At 31.8% G+C, this 19,077-nt stretch overlaps 1 protein-coding gene and 1 long non-coding RNA gene across 3 annotated transcripts in view; one reads left to right on the top strand and one right to left on the bottom strand.

Annotated features, from left to right (window-relative positions):
- Positions 1 to 1,373: 1,373 nt before the first annotated feature.
- Positions 1,374 to 6,759, bottom strand: LOC105133365 (transducin family protein / WD-40 repeat family protein). Of its 2 annotated transcripts, XM_011037326.1 has the most exons (5): positions 6,488 to 6,759; positions 5,157 to 5,875; positions 3,960 to 4,061; positions 2,086 to 2,721; positions 1,374 to 1,831 (listed from the first exon to the last, which is right to left on the bottom strand). In XM_011037326.1, the coding sequence occupies exons 2-5, from the start codon at positions 5,802 to 5,804 to the stop codon at positions 1,655 to 1,657; spliced, it is 1,563 nt and encodes a 520-aa protein (XP_011035628.1). In that variant the 5' UTR covers positions 5,805 to 5,875; positions 6,488 to 6,759; the 3' UTR covers positions 1,374 to 1,654. The 2 variants fall into 2 exon arrangements, with proteins under 2 accessions (XP_011035628.1, XP_011035629.1); XM_011037327.1 differs by lacking the exon at positions 6,488 to 6,759 and having other exon boundaries at positions 1,380 to 1,828; positions 5,157 to 5,823.
- Positions 6,760 to 7,424: 665 nt separating this feature from the next.
- LOC105133366 (uncharacterized) overlaps positions 7,425 to 19,077 on the top strand; it is a 16,140-nt gene continuing 4,487 nt past the window's right edge. The window contains exons 1-2 of the long non-coding RNA XR_843784.1: positions 7,425 to 7,463; positions 7,582 to 7,650. This is a non-coding gene — a long non-coding RNA (uncharacterized LOC105133366). The remainder of the gene's footprint in view (positions 7,464 to 7,581; positions 7,651 to 19,077) is intronic.

The following is a 19,077-nucleotide window of genomic DNA, read 5'->3' on the forward strand; positions in this document are numbered from 1 at the left end:
AAGAGGCAAGATGAAAATGAAGAAAAAAAAAAGAATCAAGATCAAATTTTTTAAAAAAATAATTATTTAAAAAAAATCTATATTAAATGATGTAATTAAAAAAATAAAAAAATAAAGATCGATACCCAAATATACCCAACCAAAAAAACTATCCTAAAAATTTAAATGTTAAGCACGAATATCAAGGAAGGAAAAAAAAAGCCCTGTAGAAGAATTCAATAACACGATAAAAATAATTTTTTGACCGTCATACGATGATGGATGAGCCACCAAAACACAGTGACATCTCTAGCACTCCCAACATATTTTTTTTAATATTTTCAATTACTTTAAAAGACAAGTGTATCTTTTTACTAATATGCCAATAACTAAAAACACCCAAAACACCCATATGAAAATATAAAATTATCCTTAAACCAAGCCTAAATCAATTTTGAGATAAAAGATTAATTGTGATTTTGCTATGCTAAGAATAATGATAATACAAAATTACCCCCAAAGCAAGCCTTAATTAATTATGATGTAAAGGATAAATTAGTAATTATGCCATGAAAAAAACATAAAATCTCATAAATTAATTATGATGTAAAGGATAAATTAGTAATTATGCCATGAAAAAAACATAAAATCTCATAAATTAATTATGATGTAAAGGATAAACAGATTTTATGTTTTTTTCATGGCATAATTACTAGTTTATCCTTTACATCATAATTAATTATGCCATGAAAAAAACATAAAATCTCATAAAGCCCTTGACAATCAAATATCTTATTATTTTTTTAAAGAGTAACAAAGGTATTTCACTATTAAAAACAATAGGAATACATTTGTATCTCCATTAAAAGCGAGAATAACAGTTGCATTATACAGGAAAGACTGTTTTACACTTGCGCTTAATCTTCTAATCTGATTTGATGAAGTATAAAAACATAATTTTACTAGTACAATTCACAATAAATTCCCTTTAATGCTACAGTAAATATCCCAAATACCCTCTATATCTTTGGTAAATTTTACATGAATTAACTCTCATCTTTCTTTCCTTCTTTCTTTCTTTATATATATATATATCATCATTAACCCTTCGTCCAATCCGCATCCCTTCTGACAAGCAGAACCTAAATCACGGTACCAGGTTGATAAAATCCCACCTGTTAAACCCGCGACATTACCAGGTTCTTCTCCTTTGAACTGTGGTTCATGAGGCTTCGATTGTTCTTGCACGCACATGTCTGGACCCCAAAATCACAGCCATCACAGCTCAGACAAAGCTAGCCCAAGCGCCTATTCATGATATATAGATGGTCCATAGAAAGACCAGGAACACAGAGCACGGAACCAGTGATGAAAGCAAAACAAAAACTTTCACCTGCAGCTGCCAAGAAAGATCACTGCTCGATCAGAAAGACATTTGTACCATAGCATGTGAGTACAAAGGCATTATACAAGGCATCATCTATTTCTTAAACATACACTTGCTCAAAACATCTAAATAATTCACATATGCAAGAGAAAAAATTGGAAAGGGGCACCGGGATGCCACCTATTTAGAAATCTACGAACAAATAACAAATTGGGGAAAACAAATACTATGCACATGCAGGTTTGGGCAGCAATACTGGTTTTGTATCCTTCTTGATCAAACACTCTTCTAACACTGTATGTTCTTGGATCGGCTTGGTCCCCATATACGGATGGTATGGTCGTCACTAGCTGAAGCCAGCATTTGATGCCTTTTAGGGTTCCAGCAGACACAGTTCACTGTCATTAAATGGCCAGACAAAACCTCAATTGGCCTTGAGTTCCGCCGATTCCAGATGTAAACCTGCTAGGAAGTAACAACATAATTTCAGACTAAAGTAACTCCACTAAATAACGGCAGACCAGAAATGAACAAACAGTTTAGTGATGCTTCCATCTGCTTAACATTAGAATGTGAATCTGCATGCTACGAGAATATAAAGGAGAAAGACAAAATAAGTCCCCACTATAAGATAAAAAAAAATATAATCACTTGTAATATGCATGGAGATGAATTATTTGTTTCACAAAAAGCTGAGGCCATGGAGAAAAAGGCCATACCTTTGAATTCTCGCTACCACTGGCAATGAATGAGCTATCCAATCCACCAAAGCAGGATCTTATCACATACTTGTGCTGCTGGTGGCCTATATATTTCAATGGTTTCTTCCATTTTCCCGCAACATCCCACAAATGGATCTCTTGGCTATTAAGATTGACAATAAAGAACTTGCTATCAGCAGAAACTGACAGGGAAGTAATTGGTTGCTCTTCTGGAATGACCTGTTCAGCATTTGTCCTGACATTTAATATCCGAATTTCTAAATCTGACATTACACTGATCAGATTTTCCCCATCTGGTGTGACAGCAAGATCCAAAACCTTAGGCATCCTTGTGCCCCTCCATGCTTTTATCTCGTTGCCATCACAGTCCCACATGCAGATGCCTTTTTCAGGGTCAGAACTGCCACACACAAATCTCTTTGAGTCGGGAAACCAAGCACATGAACTGACAACGAAGCCATGATCCCCAAAAGTATGCTTGCATGTACCTGTTTCCACATCCCACAACTTGAGAACTTCCACATTTCCACACGTTAGCAACTTTGTATCATCAGGGCTCCATGCTACAAAGGATACCGGGGTTTGATGGCTTCTTAGCATGTGTTTAAATGACAACCTCCCATCTTCCAGTACCTGGCATGAGAATTGCAAAATTAAATGACAGCCTCCCACTTTCAAATTGGTACGCATCTTCATTTTTCACCTAGAATAACTTGTAAATAAAGTTCTAAGCACAAACTCAAAATCAACTCAATGCAGCACACACATGTAAATATAAAGCTTTAGATTAATATAATATATGAACATTGAGGGTATTCACAAAACTGTAATTGAATAGTCATGACAAGGTCAATGAATAGAGCAAGATAATATTTCCACTAAAGGCAACTAAGCTGGGACCTATTCAGACTGTCTTAGAAACTAACTCTCACACAATTTAATATAGTGCATAGAAACAGTAATCAAATCCTACGAGCTCTAAGGCCTTTGGTAAAGCTTAAAATCCAAGATCCCAACATTGTGAAATTATCATATTTATTGCAACAATACTCAATTCTCTTGTTTTCTAAAATTTTCAATTATCTAAATCAGCACAACAATGGGGCAAAATCTTTCATTTAGCTCCACATAAATAACATCATGTTAGTCGCTATCAGCTGGCTCTTGCATATTTTTAGAAGAGCTTATTATTTCAGTAATCAACCATTCCACTTGAAATATAATTTTTCTTTTTAAAGGCAATTCCATGATACCGACATCAACAAGCAATTGAAATATTTTGTATTATCATATAGTAAACTTCATTTAAGCTCCTCTGAGAGACTTGGACATCAAGTCTAAATTTCCAAAAATGTCATAGCTAGCCAAATAACTTAGGGCATAATTTATCTCAAATACAAATCACTCCATCCAGTACTACTTTGTACATCAAGAGCTGGAAATTTAAATTAATCTAAAACAAGTGAATATAAAAGCATCAGCTATCACTAACTTTCAAACTCATCTAACAACAACAGCAAGGAACTTAATGTCTGCTGGTCCTCAAAGTTAACCAGCCATAAATAGCTTTTGAACATTTCCTTTGTCCTCTTTTTTTCATTCACCATTCCAAATGAAAAATTTCCTGGAAAAATCGAGATGTGGAACCTTGAATAATGATTACCCACACACAATTCCCTGTGTTTTTCATCCCCCCAAAACAAATCTCCCTAAGTTGCAAAATAGCAGAATACAGCTCCCCACACATTGCCAACCACAATGGCAATTTTTCATACCAATTCTCAAAGACAAACTTGGATCAAGAAAGTAATGCCCTATTTTGTCTGACACTTGTGATAAGCAAGCCCACAGGATAAAGCATCAAAGAGTACCTTCCATATGATGGCTTTGCAGTCTCTTGAAGAAGAAGCTAAGTACTCCCCATTATTAGAGAATTGAACAAACCAAACTTCATTCTCATGCTCAGTCAATGTCTGCAAAACACAAACAACAAGTGTGTATATGTTGTTCTGTTAAATATGAAAAATTGCAGGTTCGTTCAAATGACAATCTCACCAAGACAGATTATCTAGTGCTCTCAGGTCAATTCTAAAATTAGTTTTTGTTTAGTCTCAAGCTCAGTTGTTCTGCAACAGTTATTTTCAAACATTTAATAAGGGTATGCATAAGAATAAATAAATAAACATTTGAAGGTTGATAAGAAAAGGCCAAAGGCCAATCGAGAGGAGGTAGATCTCATGACAAGCTTAATAACAGAACTCATCTGCTTCCCAGACAATCCTAAAACTAGCTTTCATTTGTATGGTTTATTCCAGCAAAATTCTTACTCTGTTTCTACCCAAAAGGATATTGCTCAGTTCTTTCTACCGCAAACAATGCTAAAAGAGTACACTTCATGAATTTGGTGGACCATGAGGAAGGCTGAGAACTAGGTTCAATTTATATGTATGCATGACTGCGCACAGGGTTGCTAAAAGTTGTAACCTTGCATCACAAGTTCCATGTGGCTTTCTCATATATATTCTAAAATTAACTTTCAGTTATCCAGCTTCTCTTAACAAGATTCTAACTCTATAATTCAATATAAAGACAGCTAGATAAGCACCAAGCGAGTCTCAAAAGCAACAATGTTCAAAAAAGAATTGCATTTTCATTCCTGCATCTCTAAAACAGAAGCATGAAGATGAAACAATGTTATCCTTCATCGTTTCACAGAATTTTTCATGAAGCTGCCATCCTCAATAGGGTTAAGACATTAAATAGTGTTATATTATCATGCTGTAAGTTGAAAGTGACTTGTCCATGATTCTTTCATTATAATGTGTATTTAGCATCATCATTGCCAACTTACAAGTTTTTGGGCTTCGTACCAACATAAGCCATCTGAATGCTCAATTAAGAAATAACGAGTAATCTTAATGCACACAAGTATTCAGCATTTAAGAACATCCAATAAGTTAAAGCAATTAGCATTTCCATGTTCTATTAAAAAAAGTCAGTTATTTTTAGTTTTGCTTCTTTTTAACATTTTTAAGCAGTAATAATTTAAAAGGCAGTAAGAAGCACACCTGGATGGTCTCTGTGGGAAACTGGTCTCTTGAGCAGTTATGGTCCTCATAAAGTGAAATTGGCTCAACTGGATTGTGATAATCACATGAATCAATTTGAGCTGTAATAGCAGTTTCAACCAAATGTTCTAACCTTCTTTCAGGCAGCACAGCTGGTGGAGGAAGCAACGTTTCCAACTCTGTGAGCAAGTTTTTCCGCTGGCCATGAATGGCATTGTCATCTGCCTTACTCAATTCCATCTCCTTCAAGCAAATTATACTATAAGCAAGATTATGGACATTCTCCTTGCCCATTCGTAATGCAGGAACCTGGTTCCGCAAGACTGAAAGAGCTAAACAATCATCGCCACCAATTAAATATTCTAACAAACACTGCTTAAACACCAGAAACAACACCGATGCTCTCGTTTCATCCGCCAACTCCTGAATAGCACAAAGGGTATTTATGCAGCCATCCCAATCTCCTTCCAATATTTGTGATTCCAGCAACTCAAGATTCATAGATTTGTATGAAACCCCAGATTCCGATTCAAGACAAGAACCTGACTTTCTATAACCCAAGGAATAAAGGCTTTGAATTATAACCCTTACAAATTCATGCTGCTTTATCAAACCTTTTGAGCCGATTGTTGTAGGTGAATTCTCCATTTCCGGGCAAACTCTACAAATGTTTGACCAGTTCTCTCACTTCATGTGGTCAGATAGTGATCGAATAATCCCTGAGAAACGAGTGGGTATCCGTGAGTGTTCAGCTTCATAAAAACAGCTAATTAATTATACGCTAGCTGTTGCAATCCAACTATCCTTGACGACCTTAACCCAAGCAACCAAAGATTTCATTTACCATATACTCCAAAAGTCCAGAAACTTAACGGAGATAATCGTCTGTCCCCCAAAATCAGAATCTTCAATTCTTTTAAGCAAAAAACAGATAAGATAAAGAAAAAGAGAAAAACTGAAACATTTATTGGTTCCCAGAAACTCAAAATCTTGAATTGGATTAAAAATAAATAAAAACCTTCAAGCTGGTTCCATACACCCACATGTCCTGTTACTAGAAAAAAAAAAAAAAAACAACCCTGAGATACCTTTACCTCGTGTTAAAAATCAGCACCAGAGTTTCATTACCAGTAAGCGAAAGTTCAAATTGATTATTCGACGAAATAACGTACACACAAACCTTAAAAAACACCAACACCAAACCTACTAATTGGAAAGTACAGCGAAAGAAAAAGATGGCACGAGAACTTTTAAGCGCAGACAGTTAAAAAAGGGAGAAATAGGAAATGATGCGAGGAGAAGAGACACAGAGACGAGACAAGAGAGCTGACCAGGAATGGGCCAGACAAGAAAGGTAAGGAGATTCCCTGAGCAGTGACAAAGCTGTTGTTGTCGGAGTAGGAGTCGTGGTGGTCCGTAAAGAGAGGATTGATTTTGAATTACAGGGAGAAGTAGCGATTTAGTGCGCAATTGAGCTTTTCAGAATACATGATTAAAAATTGGAAGCCGTGATGCAGATCGATCACATTGACACCACCATCACGAGACCATTTGTCCTGTCGTTCGGTAAAACGGTGCCGTTTATAGATCCTTCTTTTCTTACTGCTCGCGGTAGTATATGATGGAAGTTGTCGGGTGGCATTGTCTAATATATGCGTTGTAATTTCTTGTTGCATTGATTTAGGAATCGAATAAAAATCCAATATTTAAATAAACATTAATGATATTAAATAATTATAATTACTTTATAATCATAAAAATAAATTAAAAAAATATTTATTTTTGTAGTAGTTTTCAAATTAAACTATAATTTTTAGATGTTTTACTAGCTACAAGCCATTCTTTTTAATTGTTGAGACCTATAATAATCTATGTTCCAACCACATGTTAGGTAAAAACAACTCAAACTTGTTTTTATGAATTGTTTACTTAATACAAAACATAGCAACATGGTTTATATATTTTTTTAATTATATATTGTAAAAAATAATTATGTATTGATATTCTACTCTTATCATTTTTTTTTATTTTCTTTATTATTTTTCCCTCTCATTCCAATCTCTCACAAACCTCATACACACTTTTTTTGTGTAGCTAATTGGAGATCCAAAAAGTTTGGGAATAATTAAAGTTTCTCAACAAATCATTCAAGCTAAAAGAATCTATCTATTTCCAACTCAAATTGCTGTCTTAAACTCAAATCATACATTACATATATACTATCTTCTTCAAATTTTTTTGTGGTTATGGTGTTTTTTCATAACCCAAAAATTATTGAAGACCCACTAAAATTATTATGACTTTCAAGTTAATTTTCTTGAGAATTTATTTAAAAAACTTCATATAACTCAAATTCTCAATATTTACAATAATTATATCATTTTTCTTCCTTTTTTATAATTTGTTTTGTTTTGTTTTGATTTAGGAACCAAAGATCTAACATCTTTGTCTCTTGGAAAGAATAATAAACTCTCGATTTGTGTTGAGGCATTTTGTTTGGTGTTCTATTTTCGATCATTATTGTTGTATTATTATTATTTATAATTTATATAATTAACCTCCCTGTGGTTCGACCCCGGTCTTGTCGGGTTATTTATTACTTTGACACTCTTGCACTTGGGAGAAGATATAAATCTTTTCATCGTGTCAATAGTATAAAATCTTATTACTTAAATAGAAACCACACACAAAGGAGATTTCCATAAGATTATACATTATTAACATGATTACATTAGTTATCTTATTCGCATAACGCTAATACTTGTAAATATTGTCAAGCATTCATGATTATAACTTATGTTAACAACAAATTAAATTTCTTTCATAGCATAGGTGTAGGTTATACCATACAGTTAGGCTATGAACATGCCAAGTATTTGTTGTACCAAATATTATATAATAAAAATCTAGATTAACCATTTAACAAGCAAAGTATTAAAGAGTGAATAAGATAACAAATACAAAACATGTTAGTATCAAATATTAAAGTTCATATTGAGTTTACACTATACTTATTCTTATACCATTATTGTAACTTTTTCACATTGACATAATAAACTTAACTAAACATAATAAAAGAAAGAAAGAAACATAAATAAATAAGATACAAGTTAACTAAGTAAAAGAAAGGAAATGAAAGGCATAAATAAGATATTAATGAAAGCAAAATGATTAGTACCTAAAAGTGCATTTTTATCAAGGTTTTATATTACAATTTTGTACTTGAAGTATCAATAACTCCTTAACTAAAACATGTTTTATAATAACATATCTAATAATACAAGATACCTTTAATTTGTGTAAATATTCATTTCAAATGCAGGCCTATCACATAAATAAAAGGATTGATTGATAAGTTTAATAATTGAAATTAAAAGGACAAATAGATGGCCAAACTTAGAAAAGAGATGCTGGTGCAGTTCAAACTGGAATACTATTCGGTAATTAGGTCATATCTAGAGCTGTAGATCTCCAATTTAGGTCTATTTTATATGCATGGAAAGGTAAGACATAAGCCTACAATTACATGAGGGCCTAAGATTTAAAAAGGTCATTTTCAAGTCCAAATTTTAGTAATAACAAAGAAGTCTAAATCTGTCCTACAACCCGAACATTGTTAGTGTTTGGCCTATATCTGGAGTTCTAGAAGTCCAAATGACCTCAATTTATTTTCTTGAAAAGCTGAGATAATTTTCTAAAACTTTTATGTTTTCAAGTGATTCAAATTCTGACATTATCAATGATATTTTGGGTAGACAAGAGAAGATAAGGATCGTCACCAAGTCAAGAGTTGGTCAACCACTCATCAATTAGTAATCAAATCAATAGTTTCTAATTTTTGCCTAAAAAAGAAGGCATTTGCCATGCATTTAGGCATCTTAGTTTCTAGATCAAGATCATGCTCTTGCTTTTTCTCTTTGTATTTTTGTTATGCTTAAGTTTTATTTTCATTAATATCTTGTTTATGCCTTTCATTTTCTTTCCTTTACTTAGTTAACTTTTATCTTATTTATGTTCTTATCTTGTTTATTTATGTTTCTCTCTTTCATTATGTTTTGCTAAGTTTATTATGTCAAGGTGAAAAGCTTACACTAATGGTGTACGAATAAATATAGTGTAAATTTAACATGGACTTTAATGTTTGATACTAACATGTTTTGTATTTGTTATCTTGTTCACTTTTAATACTTTGCTTGTTTAATAGTTAATCTAAATTTATGTTATATAACACTTGGTATAACAAATATTTGGCACTTTCATAGCTCATATTTTATAGTATAACCGACACCTGAGTTATGAAAGGAACTTGATTTGTTGTCAACAAAGTTATAATCATAAATGTATGACGCAAAGCTTAAGCATTACAAAAATACAAAGAGAGAAAGCAAGAGCATGATATTGATTTGGAACTCATGATGCCTAAATGCATGGTAAATACCTCCTTTTATAAGACAAAATTGGGAACTATTGATTTGATGACTAATTGATGAGTGGTTGACCAACTCTTGACTTCATGACAATCTTTATCTTCTCTTTTGTCTGAATAGAAAGTCATTGATAACATCATAATTTGAACTAAACTTCTACATAAAGTTCTAGAAAATTGTCTCAACTTTTCAGGAAAAACAATTATGGTAATTTGGACTTCTAGAACTCAAGATATGGGCTTAACACTAAATAGTGTCTAGACTATATGACAGATTCAGACTTCTTTGTTCTTACTATAATTTGGACTTGAAAATGGCCCTTTTAAAACCAGACCTCCACATGAAAGTTGTAGGCCTATTTCTTACCTTTCCATCCATATAAAATGGACCTAAATTCGAGATCTACAACTTCAGATATGACTTAATTACTGAATAGTGTTTCAGTTTGGACTATCAACATCTCTTTTCTAAAGTTTGTCCCTCTTTTTGTCCTTTCAATTTCAGTACTCAAACTCATCAATCAATCCTTTCATTAGGCCTGCATTTAAGATGAACATTTACCATAAATTAATGGTATCTTATGTTATTATATATGTTATTATAAAACATACTTTTGTTAAAGAGTTAGTGATACTTCAAGTGTAAAATGATGATATAAAACCTTAATAAAAATACACTTTTAAGTACTAATCACACCCCCAACCAGCTTATTACTAGTTCCTAGTAATCAAAGCGTTAAAACAAAAAAAAAAAAACAATTTGTGAATTCCACAAAGTAAGGCATTCATCATTCAACTTGCATTAATCTATCTAGATAAATAAACTCTCATTAAATTTATATATCTGCTCAATACCTCTTAAACAAGATATTAATAAACTTTCCTTTTGTACTCAATACATCAACACATAGTTATGGAGCTTTTCTTGGAAGAAATTAAAATTTTTATTCTAATGTTTAAGGTTAACTTCCTTAGGTTAGAATTATTATTATTTATTTTCTTTTTTTCTCTCTTTTTTTTCTTATTTTTTAAATATATATACAAATAACTTAAAACATGATGCATCTTTAACACATGGAACGATCTTTCAGCTAATGACTCCTAGACTAGTTGATCTTAGAGCATTAGGTGTTGAGACATTCCTACAAGCTTAGTAACTCGAGTTGTAGATATTGATACATAGACAGTGTAATGTTTGATTCCCATAAGCTTTTCTCCTCAACCCATGTACCAAGCATTGCTCCCAAGTCAGTTGACTTTAGGGTATTTGGTGTGAAACACCATTTCGGGCTTAATTGCTTAGGTTAGGGAGGCTACGATACCAAACTTATCTACGTTTTTATTATCATTATTTTTTTTACTCTTTTTCTTGTTTTTTTTTTATTTTCTGCAAATTATATACTATCCATTTTCCTTAGTTGTTACCTTTAACAAAAGAACATAAATAATGTAATAATCCAATGTGTAACTCACAATTATATGTTAAAATATGTGTGTAAAAAATTAAAGTTTAAAAATACATGTTAAAAGAGTAAATGAGCAGAATGAAGTGATAACAATGCGAAAGAGTGCAAACCTAAATATTTCAAGAAGTATTATAATAGACCTTGTTAAGAATGATTATTAAGATGCGTATCAAGAATCACTTTAATAAAAGAGCTCATTTATTCTGTCATCCTAGTAACAATAGTTTTGCACATGTTTTATAAAATGGAAAACATAGTTAGTTAGTTTTTTTAAAACTATTACCTTCTTCCCCTAACTAAAATGAGACATTGTCCTCAATGCTCTAAGGTAGAAAGATACAGTATAGAAGACATCACCTGAAATAAGAAACACTAATAAACTTAAAACACATTTAAACAAATATAAGAAACAACAAAATACAATAATAAAACCAAAAGACACAAAGATTCACAAATGAAGGCTCAAATCCAATCTAAACTTTTTACAGCTTTTCTTAGTTGATTAATTTATACAACTCATAGAGGGATCAATTACAGGAATGAAAGATTGTAGTTGGTCAATCATTTGTTCAGCAGTAGCAGCAGAGATTATGATTTGTCATGCAGAAGATGTTAGTAATTCCTGTTCCATAGTATGATCAAGAAAAGACAATAGTTTATCATAAAAACCATTAACATTTAACAAACATATGAGTTTCTGGTGAATGTGCAATTGAGCCTAAGAGGTAATATAAAAGATTTTTTCCAATATGCTCATATCACCTAGTAAGGCAATGAAGGCATCACCAATTTAAAAGTTGCATTCATTCGATTAGACATTGTGGAGACCTGTAGTTCCTTTCTAATTGTTTTTCCAATGATGTTCCGTTGTGCTAAAGCTTTAGGGACAACCCCCAGAGCTTGACTACTTCCTAAAAATGCAGTTATTAGCACACCTCTCATTAACCCAAGATTGCCTTCATTGTACACTAAATGAATCTTTCTCTCAGCTAGCACCTAACCAAGATGATTTACTGATTCTAAAAACTCATTTTTTTTCCTAGGATTAGATCCACCGAAAACACAAACATTTCTTATGTAATGACCTGAAGAACTTGTCATTTCTACACACTTCTATATTTGTTGAATGTATGGGTTGAGTGAAAATGAAAGGAAGGAAGAGAGGATTTTATAAATGAGAAATTAAAAAGGCAATCATACTACCTATATGTAGGCGAGCTGGAGTCTCGCATATTCTCTCTCTCTCTCTCTCTTTATTTATTTATTTTTGAAAAAGCATGTATATGTACAGGTAGTTGTGATTGTAGCTCACATCTTCCTTTGATTTTACGTTCAAGAACGGCTTAAATGCTCTCTATAAGGCGAGGATATGTTTCCCATCCAATTTTCTTAAAAACTAGCAAATAAGGTCTTTTTTAGTCAAATTCCCAAGACTATGTCAAGCATATTTTTTATGGAATAGTGGCCACAAATCATAAATTGCATGATGCACATATCCACTAAGATGCGTCTCAAGAGTTAATAGAAGATTATCTAAAGACTCCTTACTTAGACCATCCTTAATGAATTGTATTTTATATTCACAATTTATAGATACCATTTCTAAAGAATGACATTGTACATTACAAATCCATCTGGCACATCGATGACATACTTTCAATCATTTTGCATGAATTTTTTTGCAAAAGTGTTTTTACCTATTCCAGGCATGTGTGAAATAAAGGAGTTAGAGGACTCACTTGATAATCGGACCTTTGCTTTAATCAGCTAGCGAATATCTTCAAGAATTCCATAATTCATTCACTATCTCAATCTTGTACATTTAGTATGGTAAATTTTTGGAATCGCATTCTAAGGCAAAGTGGGAAAATAATTTTTTAATTTTTCAAGAGTGGTATCCATTTTCAAATCAAAAGTGGATGAGAGATTTAAATAAAGGGGAAAGAGCAAAGAATTGCACAAATATCAGTTATTATGGGAAACTAAACAAACTGAATTAGGTCATAGAGTACCGTTATCCGTCATTTGACCAAGGTGAGTGACACGACCAAAAGATTGATGTCTTCTCCTAAGTGTAGGAGTGTCGAAGTAATAAATAACCTGGCAAGGCCGAGGTCGAACCATAGGAAGGTTAATTGTATAAATTATAAATAATAGCAATACAACAACAATAATAAGAATAGCAATAACAATAATAATAATAATAATAATAATAATAATAATAATAATAATAATAATAGTAACAATGATATAAAGAAGAAGAAGAAGAAGTTGATGAGAATTTTAAGATGAAAGATTAACGTAAGGATTAAATAGTGATAACAACAAATTTCATGATTAGAGGATCCACTAATAGTATGTCAAACAAGTATAGTATAAACTCTTATTATTCAATTGGAAACCACACACAAAGACGGCTCCAATCAGATTATAAATTGTTAACATGATTACATTAGTTATCTTATTCGAATAATGCTAATACTTGTAAATGTTGTTAGGCATTCATGATTATAACTTATGTTAACAAAAAATCAAGTTCCTTTAATAGCTTAGGTGTCGGTTATATCATTTAGTATGGGCTATGAAAATGCCAAGTATTTATTGTGTCAAATGTTATACAACATAAATCTAGATTAGTTATTTAACAAGCAAAGTATTAAAGAGTGAACAAGATAACAAATACAAAACATGTTAATATCAAATATTAAGGTCCATATTGAGTTTACACTATACTTATTCTTACACCATTAGTGTAACCTTTTCATCTTGACATAATAAACTTACCTAAACATAATGAAAGAAAAAAAATAAAAAAAATAAAAACATAAATAAGATAAAAGTTAACTAAGTAAAGGAAAGGAAAGGAAAGGCATAAACTTGATATTAATGAAAGCAAAACATAAGCAATACAAAGTGAGAAAGCAAGAGTATGATCTTGATCTAGAAACCAATATGCCTAAATGCCTGGTAAATACCTCCTTTTATAGGTCAAAATAAGGAACTATTGATTTGATGACTAATTGATGAGTGGGTGACCAACTCTTGACTTGGTGACAATTTTTATCTTCTCTTATCTGCCCAAAACGTCATTGATAACGTCAGAATTGGAACCACTTAAACATGAAATTTTAAGAAATTGTCTCATCTTTCTAGAAAAAAAAATTAAGGTTATTTTGGCTTCTAGAACTCCAGATATGGGCTAAACACTGAACAATGTTCGGGCTGGAGGACAAATTCAGACTTCTTCATTGTTGCTACAAATTAGACTTGAAAATGACCTTTTTCAATTTTGGGCTCAATGAAAGTTGTAGGCCTATGTCTTACCTTTCCATCCATCTAAAATGGACCTAAATCCGAGATCTACAACTCTAGTTATGACCCAATTATTGAACAGTGTTCCAATTTGAATTGCACCAGCATCTCTTTTCTAAGTTTGGTCATCTCTTTATCCTTTCAATTTCAGTTTTTAAGGTTATTAATCAATCCTTTTATTTATATGATAGGCTTGCATTTTAAATGAACATTTACCATAAATTAAAGGTATCTTGTATTATTAGATATGTTATTATAAAACATGCTTTAGTTAAGGAGTTATTGATACTTCAAGTGCAAAATGATGATATAAAACCTTAATAAAAATACACTTTTAAATATTAATCACACCCCCCTAACCAGCTTATTACTAGTCCCTAATAATCAAAGCATTAAAATAAAAAAAAAACAATTTGTAAATTCCACAAATCAAGGAATTCATCATTGAACTTCCATTAATCTATCCAGATAAACAAGCTATCATTAAATTTATATATTTTCTTAATATCTCTTAAATAAGATATTAATAAATCTTTTTTTATGCTTAATATATCAACACATAGTGATGGGGCTTTACTTGGAAGAAAAGAAAAAAAATTTCTAATGTTTAAGGTTAATTTCTTGGGTTGGGATTTTTTTTTCTTATTTTTTTTGTTTTTTTAATATATATACATGTAACTTAAAACACAATGCATCTTTAACTCATGTAATGAGCTTTCAGCTAATAACTCCTAGACTAGTTGATCTTAGGGCATTAGGTGTTGAGACATCCCTACGAGCTTAATAACTCAAGTTGCAGTTACTAATACGTAGATAGTGCAATGTTTGATTCCTTTAAGCTTTTCTCCTCAACCCATGTACCAAGTGTTTGGCCAATAGCTCCCAAGTCAGTTGACTTTAGGGTATTAGGTGTTAAAACACCCTTCGAGCTTAATTCCTTAGGTTAGGGAGGCTACAAAACCAAACTTATCTATATTTTTATTATCATCATTTTTTTTTGCTTTTTTTTTGTTTTTTTTTTTGCAAATTATATCTATCCCTTTCCCTTAGTTGTTACTTTTAACAAAAGAACATAAATAATGTAATAATCCAATGTGCAACCCACAATCATATGTTAAATTATATGTGTGAAAATGAAGGTTTAAGAATACATGTTAAATGAGTATATGAGCAGAATTAAGTGATAACAATATAAGAGTTTGTAAACTTGAATATTTTAAGAAGTATTATAATAGTCCTTGTTAAGAATGGTTACTAAGATGCGTCTCAAGAGTCACTTTAACAAAAGAGCTCCTTTACTCAACCATCCTAATAATAAGAATTTTGCACATGCTTTATGAAATAGGAAACACAGTTAGTTAATTTTTTATTTTTTATTTTTTTGTGAACTACTGCCCTCTCCCCTCACCTAAAATGAGACATTGTCCTTAATGTCCTAAAGTAGAAAGACAGAGAGTATAGAAGACATCACCTAAAATAACGAACATTGATAAACTTAAAACATACTTAAACAAATATAAGAAATAACAAAACACAATAATAAAACCAAAAGACACAAAGATTCACAAATGAAGGCTCAAATTCAATCTAAATGTTTTACTATTTTCCTTAGATGACCAATTTATGTGACTCGTGGAGGGATCACTTATAGGAATAAAAGATTGTAATTGGTCAATTAATTATTCAGTAGTAGTAGTAAAGATTATGATTTGTCATGCCGAAGATGTTAGAAATTTCTGTTCCACAGCATGATCAAGAAATGACAACAACTTTTCATAATAACCATTAACATTTAATAGACCCATGGGTTTATGGTGAATGTACAATTGGGCCCAAAAGGAAATATGAAAGATCTCTTCCAATGTGCCCAGACAACCAGGTAAGGCAATAAAGGCATTAACATGGTTAAACATTATATTCATTCAAGCAGACATTGTGGAGACATGTAGTTCCTCTCCAATTATTTTTTCAATAATGTCCCTTTGTGTTAAAGCTTTAGGGATGAACCCCAAAACTTGACTATTTCCTAAAAATACAGCTATTGACACAACCTCGATTAACCCAAGATTGTCTCCCTCATACACTAAATAAATCTTTCTCTCAGCTAACACCTGACCCAGATGATTTGCTAATTCTAAAAACTTCTTTTCTTTCCCAGGACTAGATCCACCGAAAACACAAACATTTCTTATATGATGACATGAGGAACTTGCCATTTCTACACACTTCTATATTTGGTGAATGTATGGGTTAAGTAGAAATGAAAGGAAGGAAGAGAGGATTTTATAGATGAGAAATTAAAAAGACAATCATACCACCTATATGTAGGCCAACTAGAGTTTTACACACTTTCTATTTATTTACTTATTTTTAAAAAAGCATGTGTAGGTACAGGTAGTTGTGATTGTAACTCATCTTCCCTTGGTTTTACATCTAAGAATGACTCAAACACCCTTTATGGGTCGGGGATAGGCTTCCCATCCAGTTTTCTTAAAAACTAGCAAACAGGGTCTTTTTTAGTCAGATTTTTAAGATTAAATTGATCATGTTCTTTTTGGAAATGGGATCATAAATCATGAGATGCACAATGCACATCTCCATCGGGATATGTCTGAAAAGTCAATAAAAGATTATCTAAAGATTCCTTATGTTTTAAAATAAATCCTGACTTTTAACAATTTTCACAAGCTTTACTGAATACATGTGAGTCCTTGAACATGATAGGCCAATAAAATTCATTTTAAAAGATTTTTACAGCTATTTTTTTGATGAGAAATAACTCCTACATGCTTCAGAATGACAAAGTTTAATGACACTTTTAAATATTTGATCAGGACAATATTTAAATAAGTAAGTGTTATCCCAATAAAAAATTTTCACATTGATTAGTACTTAAAAGTGCATTTTTATCATGGTTTTATATCATCATTTTGCACTTGAAGTATCAATAACTCCTTAACTAAAATATGTTTTATAAGAATGTATCTAATAATATAAGATACCTATAAATTGTGGTAAATGTCTATTTTTAATGCAGGCCTATCACATAAATGAAAGGATTGATTGATGACTTGAAGAACTTAAATTGCAAGGATAAAGAGATGGCCAAACTTAGAAAAGAGATGTCGGTGCAATCCAAACCGGAACACTGTTCGGTAAATGGGTCATATCTGGAGCTATATATCTCAGATTTAGGTCAAATTTATATGGATGGAAAGGTAAGACATAGGCCTACAACTTTCATATGGAGCCCAAGATCTAAAAAGGCCATTATCAAGTCCAAATTGTAGCAACAACAAAGAAGCTCGAATCTGTCTTTCAGCCCGAGCACTGTTCGGTATTTTGGCCATATCTGGAGTTCTAGAAGTCCAAATGAGCTGAAGTTTTTACACAAGAAAGCTGAGACAATTGCCTACAACTTTCATGTTTACAACTGGCTCCAATTTTGACGTTATCAATGACGTTTTGGGCAGACAAGAGAAGATAAGGATTGTCACCAAGTCAAAAGTTGGTCACCCACTTATCAATTAGTCATCAAATCAATAGTTCCCATTTTTGGCCTATAAAAGGAGGCATTTGCCATGCATTTAGGCATCTTGGTTTCCAGATCAAGATCATTTTTTGGCCTATAAATGGAGGCATTTGCCATGCATTTAGGCATCTTAATTTCCAGATCAAGATCATGCTCTTCCTTTCTCTCTTTGTATTTTTTGTAATGTTTATGCTATGCTTTCATTAATATTAAGTTTATGCCTTTCATTTCCTTTCCTTTACTTAGTTAACTTTTATGTTCTTATTTTGTTTATCTATTTTGCTTTCTTTCATTATGTCTAGCTAAGTTAGTTATGTCAAGGTGAAAAGGTTACACTAATGGTGTAAGAATAAGTATAATGTAAACTTAATATGGACTTTAATGTTTGATACTAACATGTTTTATATTTGTTATCTTGTTCACTCTTTAATACTTTGCTTGTTAAATGACTAATCTTGATTTATGTTGTATAACACTTGGTACAACAAATGCTTGGCACTTTCATAGCCCATAATGTATGGTATAACCGACACCTGAGCTATGAAAGGAACTTGATTTATTGTTAACATAAGTTATAATCATGAATGCTTGACGAGATTTACAAGTATTAGCATTAATTGAATAAGATGACTAATGTAATCATGTTAACAATATATAATCTGATTGGAACCTCCTTTGTGTGTGGTTTCCAATTCAATAATAAGAGTTTATACTATACTTGTTTGATATACCATTAGTGGAACCTCTAACCTTGACATTTGTTATTATCATTGTTTAATCGTTACATTAATATTCCATCTCAAAGTTCTCATCTTCTTCTTCTTCTTCTCCTTCTTTTTCTTTATTATTATTATTATTATTATTATTATTATTATTATTATTAGTACTACTACTACTACTACTACTACTACTACTACTACTACTACTACTACTACTACTACTACTACTACTACTACTACTACTACTACTACTACTACTACTACTACTACTACTACTACTACTACTACTACTCAGATTGATAACTCTTGACTTGGTGACAATCCTTATCTTCCTTTGTCTGCCCAAAACGTCATTGATAACGTCAAAATTGGAGCCACTTGAAAACATAAAAGATGTAGGAATTTGTCTCGGCTTTCTTATGTAACAAATTCAGCTCATTTGGACTTCTAGAACTCCAGATATGGC

The sequence above is a fragment of the Populus euphratica genome, unplaced genomic scaffold (genome assembly GCF_000495115.2).
Source record: "Populus euphratica unplaced genomic scaffold, PopEup_1.0 scaffold33.1, whole genome shotgun sequence".
In the NCBI taxonomy this organism is placed as follows: domain Eukaryota; kingdom Viridiplantae; phylum Streptophyta; class Magnoliopsida; order Malpighiales; family Salicaceae; genus Populus; species Populus euphratica.